General features: G+C 47.6%; 1 protein-coding gene across 3 annotated transcripts in view; it reads left to right on the top strand.

The window, feature by feature from the left end:
* P2RX7 (purinergic receptor P2X 7) overlaps positions 1-23,641 on the top strand; it is a 55,478-nt gene that overhangs the window by 17,507 nt on the left and 14,330 nt on the right. For 2 of the 3 annotated variants that reach the window (XM_010342800.2, XM_003932171.4), the window contains exons 2-9: positions 1,458-1,626; positions 2,750-2,818; positions 6,590-6,662; positions 8,813-8,909; positions 11,588-11,668; positions 12,616-12,745; positions 13,637-13,773; positions 23,525-23,615. In XM_010342800.2, coding sequence (XP_010341102.1) covers positions 1,458-1,626; positions 2,750-2,818; positions 6,590-6,662; positions 8,813-8,909; positions 11,588-11,668; positions 12,616-12,745; positions 13,637-13,773; positions 23,525-23,615 — 847 coding nt within the window. Of the gene's footprint in view, positions 1-1,457; positions 1,627-2,749; positions 2,819-3,553; positions 3,739-6,589; positions 6,663-8,812; positions 8,910-11,587; positions 11,669-12,615; positions 12,746-13,636; positions 13,774-23,524; positions 23,616-23,641 lie in introns of those variants that run through there. The other variant, XM_010342801.2, reaches the window with a different exon arrangement.

Here is a 23,641-nt window from a genome sequence, read left to right as displayed (position 1 = left end):
CTGGCCAACATGGTGAACCCCGTCTCTACTAGAAATACAAAAATTAGCCAGATGTGGTGGTGCACATCTGTAATCCCAGTTACTCAGGAGGCTGAGGCAGGAGAATAGCTTGAGCCCGGAAGCAGAGTTTACAGTGAGCCAAGATGGCGCCACTACACTCCAGCCTGGACTACAGAGTGAGACCCTGTCTCAAAATAAATAAATAAATCTACTAAAACCCTTTAAGTTGGGTACAGTGGTGCATGCCTGTAAGTCACGGTAACGATCTCCTACTGTTGTGGGATTTAAGGAGATGATGTCTGTAGAGCACTTGGCATGTATTAAGTGCTCAATAACGAGTTCCTGCAGCCTGGTGAGAAAAATGGCTCACACCTGTAACCGTATGTTGGGAGGCTGAGGCGAGAGGATCCCTTGAGGCCAGGAGTTTGAGACCAGCCTGGGCAATATAAAGAACCTCCCCCCCCCCACCATCTCTACAAAAAAATAATGAAAATTAGCTTGGCATGGCGATACATGCCTGTAGTTCCAGCTAGTCAGGAGGCTGGAGTGGGAGGATCAACTTGAGGTCAGGAGTTGGAGGCTGTAATAAGCTGTGATCGTGCCGCTGCACTCCAGCCTGGGCTACAGAGCAAGGCCCTTTCTCTAGAATAAAAAAGAGAGAGAGAGTAGCTTCCATTTTCAATGTTGTTGATAAAGCAGGTGGGTGTTTCTGAAAATGCAGCAGACACAGCCTTAGACTGCAAGAGGCTGATGGGTTACTGAGCCTCCAGACAGCTGGCGAAGCCACCAGAGCGTGACTTCATGACTTGAGAAGCTGTTCGATCTATGAGAGTACATGTTAGGCAATACATACGTATATATGTAATTTTTTTTTTTTTTTGAGACGGAGTTTCACTCTTGTTGCCCAAGCTAGAGTGCAATGGCGTGATCTTGGCTCACTGCAACCTCCATCTCCCGGGTTCAAGTGATTCTCCTGCCTCAGCCTCCCAAGTAGCTGAGATTATAGGCATGCAGCACCATATCTGCCTAATTTTTTGTATTTTAGTAGAAACGGAATTTCACCACATTAGCCAGGCTGATCTCGAACTCCTGACCTCAAGTGATCCACCCACCTCAGCCTCCCAAAGTGCCGGGATTACAGGCATGAGCCACCGTACCCAGCCCTGTTAGGCATTATTAAAGAATAGGATTGGGGGCAGTAGCTTTCCTGTAGCAAGTGCTCACTATGTGCCAGATACCGGGAGAAGGAGTTTGCAGACATCTCTCATTTCATCCTCACAATCCATGAGGCAGGTATGACTATTCTTCCCACCGTGCAGAGAGGGAAAACAAGTCACATGGAAGCACGTCACACAGCAGAGCTAGGATTGGAACGGAAGCGCCTGCATCCTTCAGCACCTGCATCCCGCCCGCTGTGCTACGCCTCCCCTTGATGCTTTCCTGTGTCTGCTATTTAGCTTTGCTCTGCTGAGTGACAAGCTGTACCAGCGGAAAGAGTCTGTCATCAGTTCTGTGCACACCAAGGTGAAAGGGATAGCAGAAGTGAAAGAGGAGATCCTGGAGAACGGAGTCAAGAAGCTGGTGCACCATGTCTTTGACACCGCGGACTACACCTTCCCTTTGCAGGTAAGCGCCTTGTAGTGTTCTCCCAGGCTCGTCGCTGGTCACCGTCGCCAGGACCTTGCCCCTTTCCCCTAGGATCTAGAGCCTCACTCCAGAAAAAAACATTGGCTTTATTTTAAAAGCTCTGTGAACATCCCAACTGAGAAAACCTAAAAATTGCAAAACTGGGTGAGATCCAGCAGCTCAAAGGAGATGATTCGTTGCTTTACGAAGTCCTACAGGGTTTCTCAAAATAGCAGCATGTCCTGTGTACGTTGAAAACAGGATTAGATTCCCTCACGCTTGATGTATACGCAGCTTTTTAGAGGCGCAGCCACCAAGCCAGCAAAGTCTGCTGAGATTCAGGACAGAGAACTTTCTACTGAAGAGCACCAGCCCTTCTAGATTCTCTGTGTGGTATTTTATCAACAAAAACGTCTCCAGGAGACCGTTCTTGGGTGCATTTTTGCACAAAGAAAGGATGTAAATGGCAAAAAGAGGAAGGTGTCCCTGTCGCAGAGAGAAGGCGTGTGACTGATTAAATATGAAAGCAGCATTGCCAAAAAGGAGAAATTAAACTAGGGTTGAGGAAGCCAAAAAAAAAAAACTGATAAGGGGGTGAGAGGGACAAAGGGCACATCTCCAGCCTCGGGGAGCTAAAACGCTTTGCAAAAACCCGTAAAGCCCAAGCTGCTCTCTGTTGGCTTCTAACCGTGTGTCGTGAAAATCCCGTGACTGCTCAGGTGGTGGGATGCCCTGGTGCCCCTTGATTAAAGTCTGAGAACATCTGAACGGTGTTCCGACAAAGGCTGCTCCCCTACCCTCGCCTCCCCAGGTCTCCTGAGTTTCAATTTAAGGAGATTTTACTGTGTAAAACAATACGAAAGCCTGCTTCGGGGACTGCATCGGTAAATGACTCCTCAATCCATTCGAATGTTCCTTTGCTGTTCCTCAGCTCAGCAGGGCTGCTCGTCCAGCTTTGCTCCTAAGCCCTCGGCATATTCCAAGTTGCCCACAGACCCTGATTTCTAGAAGCTTAGAAAAGTGGAGAGGTTCACCCCCAGGCACTTAGCAAGCTGGATTATTATCATTAAGTAGTTTCTCTTTTCAAAGGCCTTGCATTGCCTTAGGGTCTCCTTCTCCACAGGGGAACTCTTTCTTCGTGATGACCAACTTTCTCAAAACAGAAGGCCAGGAGCAGCGGTTGTGTCCTGAGGTAAGGAGGGGACCGGGAGGCCGGGCGCGGTGGCTCAAGCCTGTAATCCCAGCACTTTGGGAGGCCGAGGCGGGTGGATCACGAGGTCAAGAGATCGAGACCATCCTGGTCAACATGGTGAAACCCCGTCTCTAACAAAAAAGTGCAAAAAATTAGCTGGGCATGGTGGCGCGTGCCTGTAGTCCCAGCTACTCAGGAGGCTGAGGCAGGAGAATTGCCTGAACCCAGGAGGCGGAGGTTGCGGTGAGCCGAGATCGCGCCATTGCACTCCAGCCTGGGTAACAAGGGCGAAACTCAGTCTCAAAAAAAAAAAAAAAAAAGAAGGGGACCGGGAGTGGTGGGTCGCGAGTTCCTGGGGGAGGTGCAGGTCAGAAGAAGCCGAAATTAGGACCCTGAGGTATACTTGAGCCGACAAATATTTACTGAGCACCTGCCTCTTTTGTAGGGTAGGGCTGGGCTGAGTGGAGGAAGGGAGAGAACGCACCCACCTCTTAGAGTCTCAGCCCCTGCATCAGGCGCACGCGCCCCCCTGACTCCCCACCACCCCGACAGTCTTTCCCAGCTTGGCTTTGCCCTCTCCACAATGCTGCCCCTTTCTGGAAAAACTTCTTCCCTATCAAATCCTATTTGTTTTATTCTGGCCAGGTGTGGTGGCTCACACCTATAATCTCAGCACCTTGGAAGACCAAGGCAGGAGGATCACTGGAGCCCAGGAGTTCAAGACCAACCCGGGCAACACAGTGAGACCTTGTCTCTCAAAACAAAAGAAAACGAAAACTGTATTCGTCCTGTGCTGTACCTCGCCATCCTGCTCTCTGCTCTTGAAGATGAAAACCAGCTGTTCTTCTAAGTTTATCTTTGCCAGTGTGTTACTGTTACACATTACCTGTAACTCCCAACCTCCCAGCCACCCCTCTCAGGTAATGTGACCGTGCTGTACCAGGGACCATTCCCAACACTGAGGGCTGCAGCAGCACTGGTCATACCCAGCCAGGTCCCCCACTGATGAGTAGGACCAGCCCTGCCGGTGGGGCTTTGCTCACAGGCCCACTCCGGCAAGAAGGTCTAGCCTCCTGAGTGTCCAGGGGCTCTGGGTAAAAATGCTGTCTTCGAGTTCATCACTTGTACCCACACTCGGAACCAAGATAACATTCCCTTGGTGCGTATCTCGATGACACTTCCCCTAAAAGGAGAGCTCTCTACGTTTGTCCCCATCTCCCCTTAACGAACCCTGCAGCTCAGATGAAATCTCTGCCAGCCGGGCCAGCCACGCCCTCCCTCCCGCCTCCCTTCCTAGCAGTATTCCATCTCCAATCCACTTTCGGGGCCCTGGTTTTCTTTTGTCCCATTCTCTGGTCATCTCGACACCACACACCGCACACCACCTCTGTGTACACAAAAGACACTTTTGGAGTTAGTGAGACTTGGAAGAAAAGAGAGTTAGGATAACCCAGAGATTAAGACCCTGGGCTCAGAAGCTAGACTGCTGAAGGTTCAAAACTTCAACTTCCCAGCTCTGTGACCTCAGGCAGGTGACTCTCCGCCTCTCTGTGCCAAGCTGTGTGCGTCTGTAAAATGCTATAAGAAACATTCATGGAGCATGTACTATGTTCTAAATCCTTTCTTTTCGTAACTCGTTGAATCTTCACGACCACCACACAAGACAGATCTGTTCACTCTGCTTTTACGAACGAGGAAATCGACGCTCAGAGAAGCGAGGGAGTCGGCCAAGGTCTCTCAGCTAGAAAATGGTGCAGCTACTGCTGAACCAGGTTTATCCGGGTCCAAGAACTAGGTCCCTGGCCTGAATCACTGTAGAAACCACAAACTGCACGGAGGACGAAGAGCAGAGGCTATTTTCTTTTTCTTTTATTTATTTTTATTTTTATTTTTTTTTGTTTGAGACGGAGTTTTGCTCTTGTTCCCCAGGGTGGAGTGCAATGGTGCAATCTCGGCTCACCGCAACCTCTGGCTCCCAGATTCAAGTGCTTCTCCTGCCTCAGCCTCCCGAGTTGCTGGGCTTACAGGCACGCGCCACCATGCCTGGCTAATTTTTTTTTTGTATTTTGAGTAGAGACGGGGTTTCTCCATGTTGGTCAGGCTGGTCTTGAACTCCTGACCTCAGGTGACCTGCTCACCTTGGGCTCCCCAAGTGCTGGGATTATAGGCGTGAGCCACCGCGCCCAGACGCAGAGGCTATTTTCACACCTGTGTCATGTTCTGGCTTCCCAAAGACTGGCCATGCAGCCTGCTCCCTAGAAAACAGGAAGGGAAATATGCATATGACCAGGGCAGCTCATTTCTCTTTTCCATGTTGTATAATTCAGCCCTGAGACCCAGCTGGTCTCATTTTTCTTGGGCCAGGTGAGTGTCCTAGCCAAAGTCCCTCCGTTCCACTTGTCCTGCTGCGTCTCTGCACCTGTCTGCCCTACTGAGTCCTTTCAGCCACAGGACTGCTTGGACCAGGCCTCCTGTCCTCCACCCCAGCCATCATCCCTGAAAGTGATCTCGGGCTGCCCAGAACTCTGCTTTCCCCATATTTATTTATTTTTATTGGGATATATTTCACATACCATAAAACCCACCATTTTAAAGTGTACAATTCAGTGGTTTTTAGTATATTCACAGAGTAGTGCAACCATCACCACTGCCTAATTCCAGAATATTTTCTTTATTTTCCCTTTTCTTTTCCTTTTTTTTTTTTTTTTAAGGTGGAGTTTTGCTCTTGTCACCCAGGCTAGAGTGCAGTGGCAAAATCTTGGCTCACTGAAACCTCTGCCTCCCGGGTTCAAGCAATTCTCCTGCCTTAGCCTCCCTAGTAGCTTGGATTACAGGTGTACACCACCACACCTAGTTAATTTTCATATTTTTAGTAGCTACAGGGTTTCACCATGTTGACCAGGCTGGTCTCAAACTTCTGACCTCAGGTGATCTGCCCGCATCGGCCTCCCAAAGTGCTGGGATTATAGGCATGAGCCACCGTGCCCAGCCTCCAGAACATTTTCATCATCCACAAAGGAAACCCCAAATCCATTAGCAGTCGCTCCCCACTCTCCCCTTCCTGTGGTCCCTGGCCACCACCAATCTGCTTTCTGTCTCTATAAATGCCTGTTTTGGACATTTCCTATAAATAGGATCCTACCTGATGTGGCCTTTTGTGTCTGACTTCTTTCGCTCAGCATCATGGTTTTGTTTGTTTGTTTGTTTGTTTGTTTGTTTTAGATGGAGTCTCACTCTGTCGCCCAGGCTGGAGTGCAGTGGCATGATCTCAGCTCACTCCAACCTCCGCCTCCGAGATTTGAGCAATTCTCTGCCTCAGCCTTCTGAGTACCTAGTATTACAGGCACCCGCCACCATGCTCAGCATATGTTTTTTGTATTTTTAGTAGAGACGGGGATTCACCATCTTGGCCAGGCTGGTCTTGAACTCCTGACCTTGCGATCCACTGCCTCGACCTCCCAAAGTGCTGGGATTACAGGCGTGAGCCACCGTGCCCGGCCTAGCATCATGTTCTTGAGATTCATCCATGTTGTAGCCTATGTCAACGCTTCGTCCTTCTTATGGCTAAATAAGATTCTGTGTATGAATGTACCACATTTTATTTGCCCATTCATCCATCAGTGGCCACTTGCATGGTTTCCAGGTTTTGGCAATTCTGAGTACTGCTGCTATGAACATTCATTTGCACATTCTGGTGGACATCAAATCACCTCTCCATGTCTTAGTAACACACGTCATTTACTCCCCACTCTCTCATCCTTCTCTCTGCAGTATCCCACCCGCAGGACGCTCTGTTCCTCCGACCGGGGTTGTAAAAAGGGATGGATGGACCCGCAGAGCAAAGGTACCTTCTGCTTCTTTTCCCGAGATCCTAGGGATGGGTGGTCTGGCATCTTGGTGACATTTGCGATGCCTAGTTCAGGCCTTCAGCCTCTGCTCTCAGCTGCCTTCTTCTGCCATCACCAAGCCATAGGCGAGTCTGCCCACACTTCGGCTCTGTCCCCAGCAGACCAGCTGCTGACTGTAAACATGATTCCAGTTTCCCAATGAGAGAAGTTCCAAAAAGCCTCAAAGGTTCAGGGTTCTCATTGGTAGAAAAATCACATGGCCAGGCCTGGCGCTGTGGCTCACATCCCAGCACTTTGGGAGGCTGAGACAGGCAGATCATGAGGTCAGGAATTCGAGACCAGCCTGACCAACATGGTGAAACCCCATCTCTACTAAAAATACAAAATTAATCGAGCGTGGTGGCACTTGCCTGTAGTGCCAGCTACTCAGGAGGCTTAGGCAGGAGAATCCCTTGAATCCAGGAGGCAGAGGTTGCAGCGAGCCAAGATCGTGCCACTGTACTCCAGCCTGGGCAACAAAGCGAGACTCTCTGTCTCAGAAGAAAAATCACATGGCCCATAGCATCATCTGTGTTTTCTAAACTTTCCCCTTGAATCTCCTCAAAGGTTAAGGATCATGAACTTATACACACAGGGCACCTGGCAGCAATACGCACATTAACCTGCAGAATTTTTTTTTTTTTTTTTTACTTAAAAATTTTTTTCTGTATTATTTTATTTTGCTTTTTTTTTTTTTTTTTTTTGAGACGGAGTTTCACTCTTGTTACCCAGGCTGGAGTGCAATGGCGCGATCTCAGCTCACCGCAACCTCCGCCTCCTGGGTTCAAGCAATTCTCCTGCCTCAGCCTCCCAAGTAGCTGGGATTACAGGCACGTGCCACCATGCCCAGCTAATTTTTTGTATTTTTAGTAGAGACGGGGTTTCACCATGTTGACCAGGATGGTCTACGATCTCTCGACCTCGTGATCCACCCGCCTCGGCCTCCCAAAGTGCTGGGATTACAGGCTTGAGCCACCACGCCTGGCCTTTTATTTTGCTTTTGATTTTATTTATATCTAAGAACCATGCTATTGCAATACCTACAGAATTGCTTTATCTCACATTTTAACTTAAAAAAGAACAGGGCACCAGGCGCAGAGGCTCATGCCTGTAAACTCAGCACTTTGAGAGGGTGAGGCAGGTGGGTCGCTTGAGGTCAGGGGTTCAAGACCACACTGGTCAATATGGTGGTATACTAAAAATACAAAAACTAGCCAGGTGTGATAGTGCACACTTGTAATCCCAGCTACATGGGAGGCTAAGGCAAGAGAATTACTGGAACCTGGGAGGCAGAGGTTGGAGTGAGCTGAGATCACGCCACTGCACTCCAGTCCGGGTGACAGAGCAAGCTTCTGTCTCCAAAAAAAAAAAAAAAAAAAAAGGCACAGGACAAGTTTTAAAATACTGCCCTGTAATATTTTTAAAATATATATTTTTTAAATATTTTAAAAAACAAAAAATCAGTGGTTATAATACAAACACACACAAAAAGGCATATAACCATTATTTTCTTCTACTCCACACTATATGTGTATTTGAGCTGATACAAAGGTTATTTTAAGATTGCTCACTATGTATTTATTTCTCCCTTGGAAACTGGTCAATCACCCTGACACTTCAGGAAGATGTGCCATGTTTATTTCATGGCTTTGCGAACGCTGGCCAGGCCGTGTACCCCTTGAGGGCCCTGTGCCCCTTTAAGAGGCCGCGTTCTAGTCCATTTATACTGAGAGCATACACCTGTTCTGCTCCCCTCAGGGGCATCTTTTCTTGTAAAGAAACAAAAGGAGCCAACAGAATCCACAGTCTTTCTGTGTTCTCTCTGACCTTTATTAGGAAGCTCGCTGTCCAAAGCTCGTTGGCTTTGCCTTGTGTTCGCTGTGGTTAGGATGGGGCTGATGGACGCTGAAGTCGTTGTGATTAGGATGGGGCTGACAGATGCTGGAGTCGTGGTCAGGATGGGGGAGGGCCGCTGAACTGCGTGACTTGGCAAGCCTGGTCCAAGCCTCACCTCTAGCCTGCGTCGAGTTCATGACATCCCTTCTGGAGAACTTCCTCTCCACAGTCCTTTCACATCCGTGGTTCTGCGACGCTTTGACCTCCACAGGAATTCAGACCGGAAGGTGTGGAGTGTACAAAGGGAACCAGAAGACCTGTGAAGTCTCTGCCTGGTGCCCCATTGAGGCTGTGGAGGAGGCCCCTCGGTGAGTCGCACGGGGAGACAGATTGTGGCCCTTGGCAGCGCTCAGATGAGGCCTTGCCGAGGCTGCCTGGGCTTTCCCCTCTCAGCACAGCCCTGCAAAGTGCTGGGTCCTACCGGCCTGGGGATCCCATGCTCCGGATACACTGCTTGGCGCAAACTAGAGTCTCTGGGAGGGCCATGGTGGTTGGTCAACTATTGTAATAATTCTGTACCAGCTGGTGAATAGCTACTACCCTGAGCATCCTTGGGTGTCCCTGGCCCCCTTCCCTCACCCAGCCCTTCCAGGGCACCTCCAGACCCCTCCTCTAGTGCCACAGCAGGGTCCCGTCTGACTCGCCAGTGTCCACACTGAGTGACTAAGAACGGGAAGGAAGGAAGGAAGACAATGGAAGGGAAGGACGAAGCAAGGAAAGAGAAGAGGAGGAAAAAGGAGGAGGGGCGAGGGCAAAGGAGGGGAGGAAAAGGGGAAGGGCCTTTTCTCAGATGCAATGCTCACAGTGACCTACGGATTCGGTGGTCCCCTGTATTGATTCTTGTGGTCAACACACAAAGTCAGGATGTTAAATCTCAGCAGCCACAAGGGCTGATGTATTTCAGCAGGGAATCGTTAGAGGAGACCGGGATTCAATTCCTAGCTCTAACACATTTTTGCTGTGTGTCCTTGGGCAAGTGGCTGAACCTCTCTGAGTTTCAGTGTCCTCATCTGTAAAATCAGAATAACTATCTCGCCAACCTCGTAGGGCTGTGGTAAGGATTAAATGAGATGATACTTGTAAGTTATTGCACAGTAAGCCTCATGCCTGGCTTATACACACACACAGTCTGCCCTTAGGAGTGTGGTGGTGCTAGACCAGCACTGTCCAATAGAACTTATGCACTGATAGAAATGTTTTGTATATGTGGTGTCCAATAGGGTAGCTACTAGGTACATGTGGCTACTGAGTACATGAAATGTGACTACTAAATTTTTTAAATATAGATAGATAGATAGGTTTTGCTCTGTTGCCAGGCTGGTTTTGAGCTCCTGGGCTCAAGCAATCCTCCTCTCTTGGCCTTCCTAAGTTTTGGGATTACAAGTGTGAGCCACTGCTCCCAGCCTGAATTTTTAATTAAATTTAAATTTAAATAGCCACACATGCCTAATGGCTACCATATTGAACGGCGCAGTTCTAGACCAGTGTGATTCAGGATCATTCCCTCAGCATCCGTGGGCAAAGAGAAAACGGCCCCCACGCTGGCTTGTAGAAGGCTCAGGTGAAGGTTTCCCAATGTCAGGGTGGGATGCACTCAGAAGCATCACCCTCTATGGTCCTCAATCGCTAATAGCTCCACTCAGGTTCATTTCTAGGTCAGGGAAGTTTCTTTGACATAGAAGGAATCACCCAGCTCTGGGAGACAGAGCAGCCTACATTCAAGTAGTCCTTGGTTCAAGACAAGGGCCCTTGGCTGGCTGTGGTTTCAGTTCCAGCTCTGCCATCAACTCATTCATCAGATAAACGGTGTGTCTCCAGTGTGCCTGCCTCTGGGTGAGATTTTGACGTGGCCTTGGCCAAGCAACTCCCTGCACTTCAGTTTCTCATATATCATATGAATTAGCTAAGATAGTTCATTTAATCATTCATTCAACACATCCATCACCACGTAGTAGGTGTTTGGTATTTATTTCATATGTAACTATGCACAAGAGGCTGCTAAATTTTAGGTAAAATACAAGTCCCAGATATGGAGTGAGTCCCAACCACTGTACATACCTGAATGTATAATTATGTCAATGTGAGAGGTGTCACAGTAAAATGCCATCAGGTCTTGCATTAGTCCGTTCTCACACTGCTATAAAGAACTACTTAGCCGGGTGCGGTGGCTCACACCTGTAATCCCAGCACTTTGGGAGGCTGAGGCAGGTGAATCACATGAGGTCAGGAGTTCAAGACCAGCCTGGCCAACGTGGTGAAACCCCGTTTCTACTAAAAAATACAAAAATTAGCCAGGTGTGGTGGCACACACCCATAATCCCGGCTACTCAGGAGGCTGAGGCAGGAGAATCACTTGAATCCAGGAGGTGAAGGTTGCAGTGAGCCAAGATGGCACCATTGCACTGCAGCCTGGGTGACAGAGTGAGACTCCATCTCAAAAGAAAAAGAAAAAGAACTACCTGAGACTGAATATTTTATGAAAAAAAGAGGTTTTAATTGACTCAGAGTTCCACAGGCTTAACAGGAAGCATGGCTGGGAAGCCTCAGGAAACTTACAATCATGGCAGAAGGCGAAGAGGCAGCAGGCACATCTTACTATGATGGAGCAGGAGCAGGGTTGTGGGGGATGTGCCACACACTTAAACGATCAGATCTTGTAAGAACTCATTCACTATCACGAGAACAGCAAGGGGGAAGTCCGCTCCCATGACTCATTCGCCTCCATGGGAATTACAATTCAAGATGAGATTTGGGTGGGGACATAGCGCCAAACCACATCAGAGCTCAAGAAGGGAGAAATTCTTGGAGAAGCTGGAGATGCTTTGTGGAGAGTCTCAGCATGCTTTGCCCACTGTTTGGTGTATCCATTTCTCTTCACTCGTCCCAAAGACCAAACCAAGAAACCAGAAGCCTCTGGTCCCACTGGCCCATGGACTCCCTTGGTCCCTGCAGTCACTAATGGTCATTTTGCATGTCTCTCTCCCAGCCCTGCACTCTTGAACAGTGCCGAAAACTTCACTGTGCTCATCAAGAATAATATCGACTTCCCTGGCCACAACTACACCACGTAAGTGCCCAGGCTGCCTGGCTGTATTAGTTATCCACTGCTGCGTAGTAAATTATCCCAAACCTCAGATGCCTGAAACAACAAATGCCTATTGTCTCCCACGGTGTCCGTGGGTCAGGAGTCTGAAAATGACTTTGTTGTGTGGCTCTGAATCAAGGTCTATCAGGTTGTAGCCAAGCTGTCAACCAGGGCTGCAGTCAGTTCTAGGCTTGACTGGGGCTGGAGAACGCTTTTCCAAGCTCTCCACAGTTGGTGGGAGGGCTCAGTTCCTCATCAAGCGAACCTCGCCCTAGGGCCACTTGAGTGTCCTTGCGATATGGTGGCTGGCTTCCCCCAGAGCAAGGAACCCAAGAGACAGAGCAAGCAACCAAGCATATCAAGATGGAAGCCAGAGTCTTTGGGAGCGAGACTCCAGCACTTCTGCCATATGCTATTGATCACACAGGCCAAACGTGGTCCAATGTGAGAGGCCACTGCCCTAGGGTCCCAGGAGGCGGGGATCACTTGGGGCTTTTCATGGAACCTTTCTACCACACTGGCTCACTTCTGGGAAAGAGACAGATCTGTTTTCTTTTCTTTCTTTTTTTTTTTTTTTTTTTTTTTTTGATACAGTTTTGCTCTTGTTGCCCAGGCTGGAGTGCAATGGCGCAGTCTTGGTTCACTGCAACCTCCGCCTCCTGGGTTCAAGTGCTTCTCCTTCCTCAGCCTCCTGAGTAGCTCAGACTACAGGCATGCGCCACTACATGCAGCTAATTTTGTATTTTTAGTAGAGACGGGCTTTCTCCCTGTTGGTTAGGCTGGCCTCGGCCTCCTGACCTCAGATGATCTGCTCGCCTCGGCCTCCCAAAGTGCTAAGATTACAGGTGTGAACTGCTGTACCTGGCCAAGACACAGACCTGTTTTCAAAAGAGGTGTTTATTTGTTTGTTTGCTTATCATTATGCACAGGAGAAACATCTTGCCAGGTTTAAACATCACTTGTACCTTCCACAAGACTCAGAATCCACAGTGTCCCATTTTCCGACTAGGAGACATCTTCCGAGAAACAGGAGATAATTTTTCAGATGTGGCTATTCAGGTTGGTGGTGCTTTGTGTACTGGGATGTGGGGTGGGGGTGTCTGGAGATGGAGAAAGTCAGATAGCCAAGAGGCCGGGCCACTGGGTCTTCATAACTCAGCTCACATTTACTGAGCATTTCGTAAATCCACGCACCATGCCAAGGGCTTAACCTACGCTACCTCATCAAATCCCAAAACAATCTTAGGAGTGAGACCTACTTGGTGTATTCCTTTCCTGCGGCTGCTGTAACAAGTTACCAAAGTTTAGTGGCTTAAAATAATACAGATTTTTCTTTCTTTTTCCTTTTTTTTTTAGGCAGAGTCTTGCTCTGTCACCCAGGCTGGAGTACAGTGGCACAATCTAGGCTCACTGCAACCTCCACCTCCCGGGTTCAAGCGATTCTCCTGCCTCAGCCTCCGGAGTAGCTGGGATTACAGGAATGCACCACCACACCCAGCTAATTTTTTTGTTTTTTTAGTAGAGACGGGGTTTCACCATGTTGGCCAGGCTGGTCTTGGACGTCAGATCTCATGATCTGCCTGCCTCAGCCTCCCAAAGTGCTAGGATTATAGGCATGAGTCACCGTGCCTGGCCTGGACTTGATCTTTAATAGGGCTGTGGGGGGCATTAAAGGTGTTTGGGTGCAGGAATGGTCTGTTGAAAGTAGTGTTTTAGGACAATGAATTTAACGGTGGTGTGTCCCTGATGGGAGTAGGGAGAGTTAGGAGACGCGTTTGTGGCTGCCACAGTTAACGCTTATGCCAATTAGATGGGGCAGTACATATGGTTCTTTAATCAGCCTTTCTCCTCTAAAAACCTTGAGCGATCATGGCTGTGCAGGGAGATGTGTGGCGGTTGCACAACGCACTCCCAGCAGCCGTAGAGACTGTCTCTTGTTGACTCCTTCAGGGCGGAATAATGGGCATTGAGATCTACTGGGACTGCAACCTAGACCGCTGGTTCCATCACTGCCGTCCCAAATACAGCTTCCGCCGCCTTGACGACAAGACCACCAACGTGTCCTTGTACCCTGGCTACAACTTCAGGTAACTCCAGGGCCCTGGGTCAGACTCGCCCAGTGGTTGAATCGCAACCCCAGCAGTTGGTGAGACTAATTTTGGTTCCCAAGGCAACAAGATGAATAAAAAAAAGACTTTCTCTAAGAACTAGACCGGGTTCGGTGGCTCACGCCTGTCGGCCCAGCACTTTGGGAGGCCAAGGTGGGCCGATCAATTCAGGTCAGGAGTTCGAGGCCAACCTGAGCAACATGGTGAAATCCTGTCTCTACCAAAAATACAAAATTTGCAGGGCTTGGTGGCACGCACCTGTAATCCCAGTTACTTGGGAAACTGAGGCAGGATAATTGTTTGATCCTGAGAGGTGGAGGTTGCAGTGAGCCAAGATTGCACCTTTGCACTCCAGCCTGAGTGACAGAGCAAGACTCTGTCTCAAAATTAATTAATTAATTAATAAAAACTAGGTGGTGACTGAATTTTCAGCATTTTTTTTTTAATTCTCAGAGATGCACACTTTTTTTATTTTATTTTATTTTATTTTGGAAACAGAGTCTTGTTGTGTCACCACCCAGGCTGGAGTGGAGTGGCGCAATCTCAGCTCACTACAACCTCCACCTCCCAGGTTCAAGCAATTCTCCTCCCTCAGCCTCCCAAGTCGCTGGGATTACAGAAGGATGCACCCTTTTTATAAAACAAAACTAATGGGAAACAGAAAAGCATAGAGGGAGATAAAAATGACTCATAATTCCCCTACCCTGAAATAATCAATGATAACTGTCAGGGACATTTTTCTCATCTATACCAATTATTTCATGAGGCTCCAGTGAGATCATAGCATATGTATACTTTGGTATTCTATGGGGTTTTTCATGCCCCAATCACTCAAAATGCTTTGTAACCATCACACTAATGACTATAACATTCCATCGTGTGGGTGTACAAATAACACCTACTACAATTCAGGAAGCGTTTTCTTTTTTTTTTTTTTTTTTTAAGATGGAGTCACACTCTGTCACCCAGGCTAGAGTGCCATGGCACAGTCTCAGCTCACTGCAACCTCTACCTCCTGGGTTCAAGCAATCCTCCGACCTCCCAAGTAGCTGGGACCACAGGCATGTGCCACCACATCCAGCTAAATTTTGTATATTCAGTAGAGACAGGGTTTCACTATGGTGGCCAGTCTGGTTTCGAACTCTTGACCTCAAGTGATCTGCCTGCCTCAGCTTCCCAAAGTGTTGGGATTACAGGCATGCGCCACGGCACCTGGCCCAGGGAGGGTTTTCTATAACAGGCAGTCAGCAGCATCATCCCTAAATCTCCCAACAGCCCTGGAAGAAAGATTTTATGGTTTCTGGAAGATGATTTGCCCAAGACCCACAGCTGATAGTAGATGCCATGTAACTCTAACCAACATCACCCTGACCCCACACTCACCTTCCATCCCTTCCTTCCCATCTCATGATTTTCTCACCCATGCCTCCATGATTGAATATTTGAGTTGTTTCCAGTTTTTCTATTACAAGTAACTGCAGTGTGCATCTTTGCACATAAACTTCTGTTTGAATTTCAGGTTAGTCACTTAGGATAAACTTCTAGACTTACTGAATCAAAGGTTGTGAACATTCTATCATATGCTTTCAGATTTTTTAAAGTATGTATGGTTGGCCAGGTGCAGTGGCTCATGTCTGTAATCCCAGCACTTTGGCCGAAGCAGGCAGATCACTTGAGGTCAGGAGTTCGAGACCAGTCTGACCAATACGGAGAAACCCTGTGTCTACTAAAAATACAAAATTAGCCTGGCGTGATGGTGTGCACCTATCATCCCAGCTACTCAGGAGGCTGAGGCAGGAGAATCACTTGAACCCAGGAGGCAGAGGTTGCGGTAAGCCAAGATGGCACCATTGCACTCCCAACCTGGGCAACAATAGCGAAACTCTGCCTCAAAAATAAATAAATAACAAAAATATCTCTGGTTATCATGGTTTTTTTTTCTGAGACAGACTCTCACTCTGTCGCCCAGGTTGGAGTGGAATGGGTATGATTATAGCTCACTGCAACCTCTGCCTCCAAGGCTCAAGTGATCTTCCCACCTCAGCCTCCTGAATAGCTAGGACTACAGGCGCACGCCAGCATGCCCAGCTAATTTTCAAAAAATTTTTGTAGAAAGGGGGTCTCACTATATCACCCAGGCTGGTCTCAAACTCCTGGGCTCAAGCAATCAGCCTGCCTCAGCCTCCTAAACTGTTGGGATTACAGGTGTGAACCATTGCACCTGGCCTGTAATTTTCATTGCTAGGATTTTTATTTGGTTCTTTTTCAAAGTCATCTATTATTGTTCCGGTGAGTCCCATTCTTACCTTAAGGATCCTACTCCTTCTGTTCATTCTACTGTATCATTCTTTTTTATTATTTATTTATTTTATTTTTTTTGAGATGGAATCCCACCCTGTTGCCCAGGCTACAGTGCAATGGCACAATCTCGGCTCACTGCAATCTCCACCTCATGGGTTCAGACGATTCTCCTCCTTCAGCCTCCCATGGAACTGGGATTACAAGTGTCCGCTACCACACCCAGCTAATTTTTGTATTCTTAGTGGAGACTCCTGACCTCATGATCTGCCTGCCTTGGCCTCCCAGTGTGCTGGGATTACGGGAGTGAGCCACTGCACCTGGCCCTGTATCATTCTTTTGTTGACAAGGAGAGGGCCAGCTGGAACTCTCCCACTGGTGGGGGTGTAAAATGGTACAACCACATCAGAGAATTGTTAAGAAGTTTCTTATCAAGTTAAGCATACACCTACCCTGTAATCTAGAAATCTCACAGTCCCATTCTTAGGTATTTGCCCAAGAGAAATGAAAATACATGTCCACACAAAGATTCATACAAAATGTTCACAGCAGCCTTATTCATAATAGCCAAAAACCAGAAACAACCCAAATGTCCAACAATAGGTGAATGGATAAATTGTGATATATTTATATAGTAAAACACTACTCAGCATACATTTTAAAAGAAACTTAACTACTGATACGTGCAAGAACATAGACGAATCGGTCCCACACACAGTAATTATGCTGAGTGAAAGAAGCCAGACCGAAATGGTACAATACTGTATGACGCCATTTATATAAAGTTCAAGAAAAGGCAAATGTCATTTTAGATAGAAGACAGAACAGTGGTTGCTGAGCTGAGGAGGGCATGGGGTAAGGACTGACTACAAAGGAGTACAAGAGCGTTTTCTAAGACAATGGAATGTTCTAGATTTTGATAGGGATATCAATTGTTTTTCTTTTGTTTTTGTTTTTGTTTTTTTTAAACAGGGCAGGGTCTCATTCTGTCACCTTGTTTGGAATGCAGTGATGCCATCTTGGCTTACTGCAACCTCCACCTCCTGGGCTCAAGCAATCCTCACATCTCAGCCTCCTGAGTAGCTGGGACTACAGGTGCAAGCCACCATGCTCAGCTTATTTAAAAACAATTTTTTTTTTTTTTGGTAGAAACTGGGTCTCAGTATATTACCAAGCATAGTCTCTTGTCTTGACCTTCCAACATGCTGGGATTACAAGCATGAACCACTGTGCCCAGTTGGGATACAGATTATACCAGGTGTTTATTTGTCAAAACTCATTGACTGGAACCCTTAGAATTCGTGCATTTTATCATATGTAGATTATTTCTCAGCAGGACAAATCCAACCAAACTATCACACATAATGATAAGCGCAGTGAAGAAAGTCAAGCAAGATAGTCTGATGGGGGAGACGTGACCAGGGAAAGCCTCTCCAAGCATGGGGGCAGAACCCTGAAGGCATCATTCACTTTCCTGTTTTCCCAGTTAAGAAGAAGAAAAACTGCACAGACAGGAACGCCTATCAGAATCTAGAATGTTCTGGCTGGGTGCAGTGGTTCATGCCTGCAGTCCCAGCATTTTGAGAAGCTGAGAGGCGGGAGGACTGTTTAAGCCTGGCAGCTTGAGATCAGATGGAAACATAGTAAGATCCTGTCTCTAAAAAATAAAAATAAAAAATAGCAGAGTAGGCCGGGCGCGGTGGCTCGCGCCTATAATCCCAGCACTTTGGGAGGCCGAGACAGGTGGATCACGAGGTCAAGAGATCGAGATCATCCTGGTCAACATGGTGAAAACCCGTCTCTACTAAAAATACAAAAATTAGCTGGGCATGGTGGCACACACCTGTAGTCACAGCTACTGGGGAGGCTGAGGCAGGAGAATTGCTTGAACCCAGGAGGCGGAGGTTGCAGTGAGCCGAGATCGCGCCATTGCACTCCAGCCTGGGTAACAAGAATGAAACTCCGTCTCAAAAAAAAAAAAAAAAAAAATAGCAGAGCTGGATATGGTGGTGTATGCCTGTAGTCCCAGCTACTTGGAAGGCTGAGGTGGGAGGATCGCCTGAGCCCCGGAGTTCGAGGTTGCACTGAGCTATGATCATGCCACTACACTGCAGCCTGGGCAACAGAGTGAGACACTGTCTCAAATATATATACATAGAGAGAGACAGAACATTCCATCATCTCAGAAAACTCTCTTGTACTCCTTTCTAGTCAATTCCTACCCCTACCCCCCAGCTCAGCAACCCCTGTCCTGTCTTCTTTCATCTTAAATGAGTTTTGCCTGTTCTTAAACTTCATATAAACAGCATTATACATAGGAATCAATTTGGAAAAACTTATCTGAATCCTTTTGGTGTTTATGATCTAGACTAGTGGTTCTCAAAGTACAGTCCCCAGCATCAGCATCACATAGGACCTTGTTAGAAATGTACATGACCAGCCGGGCGCCATGGCTCACATCTATAATCCCAGCACTTTGGGAGGCTGAGGCGAGGGGATCACTTGAGATCAGGAGTTTGAGACCAGCCTGGCCAACATGCCAAAGCCCCATCTCTACTAAAAAAAAAACACAAAAATTTGCCAGGTGTGTTGGTGCCTGCCTTTAATCCCAGCTACTTGGGAGGCTGAGGCAGGAGAATCACTTGAATTTGAGAGGTGGAGGCTGCAGTGAGCTAAAATCATGCCACTGCACTCCAGCCTGGGTGACAGGGTGAGACTCTGTATCAAAAAAAAGGGAGTGAGGGGCCGGGTGTGGTGGCTCACACCTGTAATCCCAGCACTGGGAGGCCAAGGTGGGCGGATCACAAGGTGAGGAGTTCAAGACCAGTCTGGCCAACATAGTGAAACACCATCTCTACTAAAAATACAAAATTAAGGCCAGGTGCACTGGCTCACACCTGTAATCCCAGCACTTTGGGAGGCCGAGGCAGGTGGATCACGAGGTCAAGAGATCGAGACCATCCTGGTCAACAAGGTGAAACCCCGTCTCTATTAAATATACAAATATTAGCTGGGCATGGTGGTGCGTGCCTGTAGTCCCAGCTACTCGGGAGGCTGAGGCAGGAGAATTGCTTGAACCCAGGAGGCGGAGGTTGCGGTGAGCCAAGATCGCACCATTGCACTCCAGCTTGGGTAACAAGAGCAAAACTCTGTCTCAAAACAAACAAACAAACAAAAATACAAAATTAGCCGGGTGTGGTGGTGTGCGCCTGTAATCCCAGTTACTCAGGAGGCTAAGGCAGGAGAATCACTTGAAGGCAGAGGCTGCAGCGAGCTATATTCAAGCCACTGCACTCCAGCCTGGAAGACAGAGCCAAAAAAAATGAAAACAACAACAACAACAGAAAGACCAATCACTCAATATAGCAGCAGGAGAAAAAGTTCTCTTGGAATAACCACATGCAAAGAAACTGAATTCCCTCCAGTCAGAAACAGGAACAACACTGCCTGAGAATATCTAATTGATTTCAGTGTCAGGTCTTGAAAGAGTTTTTTTTGTTTTTTTGTTTTTGTTTTTGTTTTCTAAGATGGAGTTTTGCTCTTGCTGCCCGGGTTGGAGTGCAATGACACGATCTTGGCTCACTGCAACCTTCACCTCCCAGGTTCAAGCGATTCTCCTGCTTCAGCCTCCTGAGTAGCTGGGATTCCAGTCATGCACCACGATGCCTGGCTAATTTTTTTTTTTTTTTTTTAAATATAAAGATGGGATTTCACCATGTTGGTCAGGCTGGTTCTTGAACTCCCAGCCTCAGGTGATCCGTCCGCCTTGACCTCCAAAGTGCTTGGATTACAGGCGTGAGCCACCACACCCAGCCAATTTTTGTATTTTTAGTAGAGATGGGCTTTCACTATGTTAGTCAGGCTGGTCTCCAACTCCTGACCTCGTGATCCGCCCGCCTAGGCCTCCCAAAGTGCTGGGATTACAGGCACGAGCCACCACATCTGGCCGAGAGGTTTTTTAAAAAGCATTTCAGATGTTCCTTACTATTTTTTGGCAGAACATCTGCCATCTGCTTTCTTCTCTCCCCACATCTGTATTAATAACTCAGAAAAAATATACATGTATATCTAACCTTATAGAAAAGCAACTATCAAAAAGTGGTGAGAAGAAGGGGCAGATTTAAAAGTTTTATGAAGCATTTGTTTTAAGCCTCTGTAACTATGCTTGAAAACCAAAACACACCACTCGTCCTGACTGCAGCACTGGTGAGGATTGCATATTAGGAGTGACTGTGATGATTTGTGCCCGGGGCTTAATTTATAAAGTTAGTACTGAATGATGGCATACAGAGATCAATGCCACTGAAAGAAGATTTTTTTTTTTTTTTTTTTTTTTTTTTTGAGATTCTCGCTCTGTTGCCCAGGCTGGAGTACAGTGGTGGTGTGATCTTGGCTCACTGAAGCCTCCACCTCCTGGGTTCAAGTGATTCTCCTGCCTCAGCCTCCCAAGTAGCTGGGATTACTGGTACCTGCCACCACACCCAGCTAATTTTTGTATTTATAGTAGAGATGAGGTTTCACCATGTTGGCCAGGCTGGTCTCAAACTCCTGACCTCAGGTGATCTGCCCGCCTTGGCCTCCCAAAGTGCTGGGATTACAAATGTGAGCCACTACACCTGGTCAAAAAGAATTTATTACGTACTTTTCCCAAGACATGGGGCCACACCACGCCACGCCAGGCCACACCAGGCATTGCCAGACTAGACAGGGCCACAGGATGAAGTACCAGATTTAGTCAGGAGGCAGAATAAAGGGGAAAGAATGGTCTAGAAGCTTTGCTGTGTTTTCCAGTGGAAGGGCAAGGGAGGACTGGGGAAACAGCTTAGGGTTAATGACTTTGAATAATACCAGTGGGTTCTGGGTTACAGGGGTGGTCTCTAAATGTCTGGCCCTCACCCTACCTGCCCTTAAGGAGAAATACTGGAGAGTTAGAAAAGGAGGTGGCTGGGCGCGGTGGCTCACGCCTGTAATCCTAACACTTTGGGAGGCCGAGGTGGGTGGATCACCTGAAGCCGGGAGTTCAAGACCAGCCTAGCCATCATGGTGAAACCCCATCTTTCGAAAAAAAAAAAAAAAAAGAAATACAAAAAAGTTAGCGGGCCGTGTTGGCACGTGCCTGTAGTGTAGTCCCAGCTGCCCACTCACTCGGGAGGCTGAGGTGGGAGAATCACTTGAACCCAGGGGGCGGAGGTTCCGCTGAGCCTGGGTGACAGAGCAAGACTGCTTCTCGAAAACATTAGAATGAGGCCGGGCGCGGTGGCTCACGCCTGTAATCCTAACACTTTGGGAGGCCGAGGTGGGTGGATCACCTGAGGTCAGGAGTTCAAGACCAGCCTGACCATCATGGAGAAACCCCATCTTTAAAAAAAAAAAAAGAAAGAAAGAAAAGGAGGTGGCTATGGGATTGGTCGGAGGGATTGTAATCCAATTTTCACACCCTCACAAACGCCGGATTGTAGGGGAGATGTAAACAATTTCGGCCTTGGGAGGCCAAGATGAAAGAATGGCTCGAAGCCAGAAGTTCAAGGCTGCAACAAGCTGTGATCACACCACTGCACTCCAGTCTGGTTGAAAGAATGAGACCCTGACTCTAAAACATGTTTGAATTTTTTTTTTTTTTTTTTTTTTTTTTTTTTGAGACAGTCTTGCTCTGCGGCCCAGGCTGGAATGGTATGGTCCGATCTCGGCTCACTGCAACCTCTGTCTCCTGGGTTCAGGCGATTCTTATGCCTCAGCCTCCTGAGTAGCTGGGATTATAGGCATGTACCACCATGCATGGCTAATTTTTGTATTTTTAGCAGACACGGGGGTTCACCATGTTGGCCAGTCTAGTCTCGAACTCCTGACCTCAAGTGATCCACCCGCCTTGGCCTCCCAAAGTGCTAAGATTACAGGCGTGAACCACCACGCCTGTCCAGCAGAAAAATTTAAAAATAAAAATTAGCCATGTGTGATGGTGCATGCCTGTAGTCCCAACCCAGCTACTTGGGAGGCTGAGGTGGGAGTATCACTTGGGCCCAGGAGGTGGAGGCTGCCGTGAGTTATTATCATGCCAGTGCTCTCCAATCTGGTGACAGAACAAGACCCCACCTCAAAAAAACAAAACGAAACAAAACAAAACTTCGGCCTTTAGTTTGGCCCTGTGATTATTAATCGCCAAATAGACGTATGCACAAAGAATCTAAGAAAATACAGTATGCTGGGGTGCGCCTGTTTCAGCCCAGTAATTAGTATCTAAGATTCGCCACCAGCCACTCCCACTTTGTTCTAGATGCCAAACTTCTTTTCCCCCCTTAAGAAACAGTCAGATTTCTTGAAGTTATTATTATTATTATTATTATATTTTTTAGATGGAGTTTTGCTGTTGTTACCCAGGCTGGAGTGCAATGACGCGACCTCGGCTCACCGCAACCTCCGCCTCCTGGGTTCAGGCAATTCTCCTGCCTCAGCCTCCTGAGTAGCTGGGATTACAGGCACGCGCCACCATGCCCAGCTAATGTTTTGTATATTTAGTAGAGACGGGGTTTCACCATGTTGACCAGGATGGTCTCGATCTCTTGACCTCGTGATCCACCCGCCTCGGCCTCCCAAAGTGCTGGAATTACAGGCTTGAGCCACCGTGCCCGGCCTGAAGTTATTTTTTTAAATGCCTCTGCTTGATGTTAATCCTATGTTGGTTTAAAATGCACATTTTAATCTTAAGTAACAAGCTGATTTTCTGTCACTGAGATGATACAAGGACAGGCAGTGGCGCAGGGAAGGGATGCTCTTCAGTTCAGGGTGGGAGAGAGCCACCAGGGCTTTCAATCGTGTTCCTTCCCCCGTCACTTGTGGCAGAGCCAGGGACAGACCATGAGGACTAGACGGGCCACTGTTTGGGCTTTTCCTTCCATCAAATACCAACGTTTTTGGCCAGATGCGGTGGCTTATGCCCATAATCCCAGAAACTTGGGAGGCTGAGGCAGGCGAATCACTTGAGCTTAGGAGTTTGAGACCAGCCTGGACAACATGGCAAAACCCCGTCTCTACAAAAACTTCAAAAAATTTCATCCTGGCCAACATGGTGAAACCCCGTCTCTACTAAAAATACAAAAATTAGCCAGGCATGATGGCAGTGAGCCGAGACTGTGTCACTGTACTCACTCCAGCCTGGTGACAGAGCAAGACTCCATCTCAAAAAAATACAAAAGAATTAGCCGAGAATGGTGGTGCCTGCCTGTAGTCCCAGCTATGTGGAAGGCTGAGGTAGAATCATCTGAGTCCAGGAAGTCAAGGCTGCAGTGAGCAGTGATCCCGCTACTGCACTCCAGCCTAGGTAACAGAGTGAGACACCATCTCAAAAAAAAAAAAAAAAAAAAGAAAAGAAATGAAAAAAAGAAACCTAGCACTTTCAAAGAGATCTTTATATGGATAGATCTTTTTCTTCCCTCAGATACGCCAAATACTACAAAGAAAACAATGTTGAGAAACGGACCCTGATGAAAGTCTTCGGGATCCGTTTTGACATCCTGGTTTTTGGCACCGTAAGTCTCCCTTCCCAGCTCCAGGC

Source organism: Saimiri boliviensis, chromosome 7 (assembly GCF_048565385.1).
Source record: "Saimiri boliviensis isolate mSaiBol1 chromosome 7, mSaiBol1.pri, whole genome shotgun sequence".
NCBI lineage: Eukaryota > Metazoa > Chordata > Mammalia > Primates > Cebidae > Saimiri > Saimiri boliviensis.
This window is presented reverse-complemented; position numbering and strand designations above follow the sequence as displayed.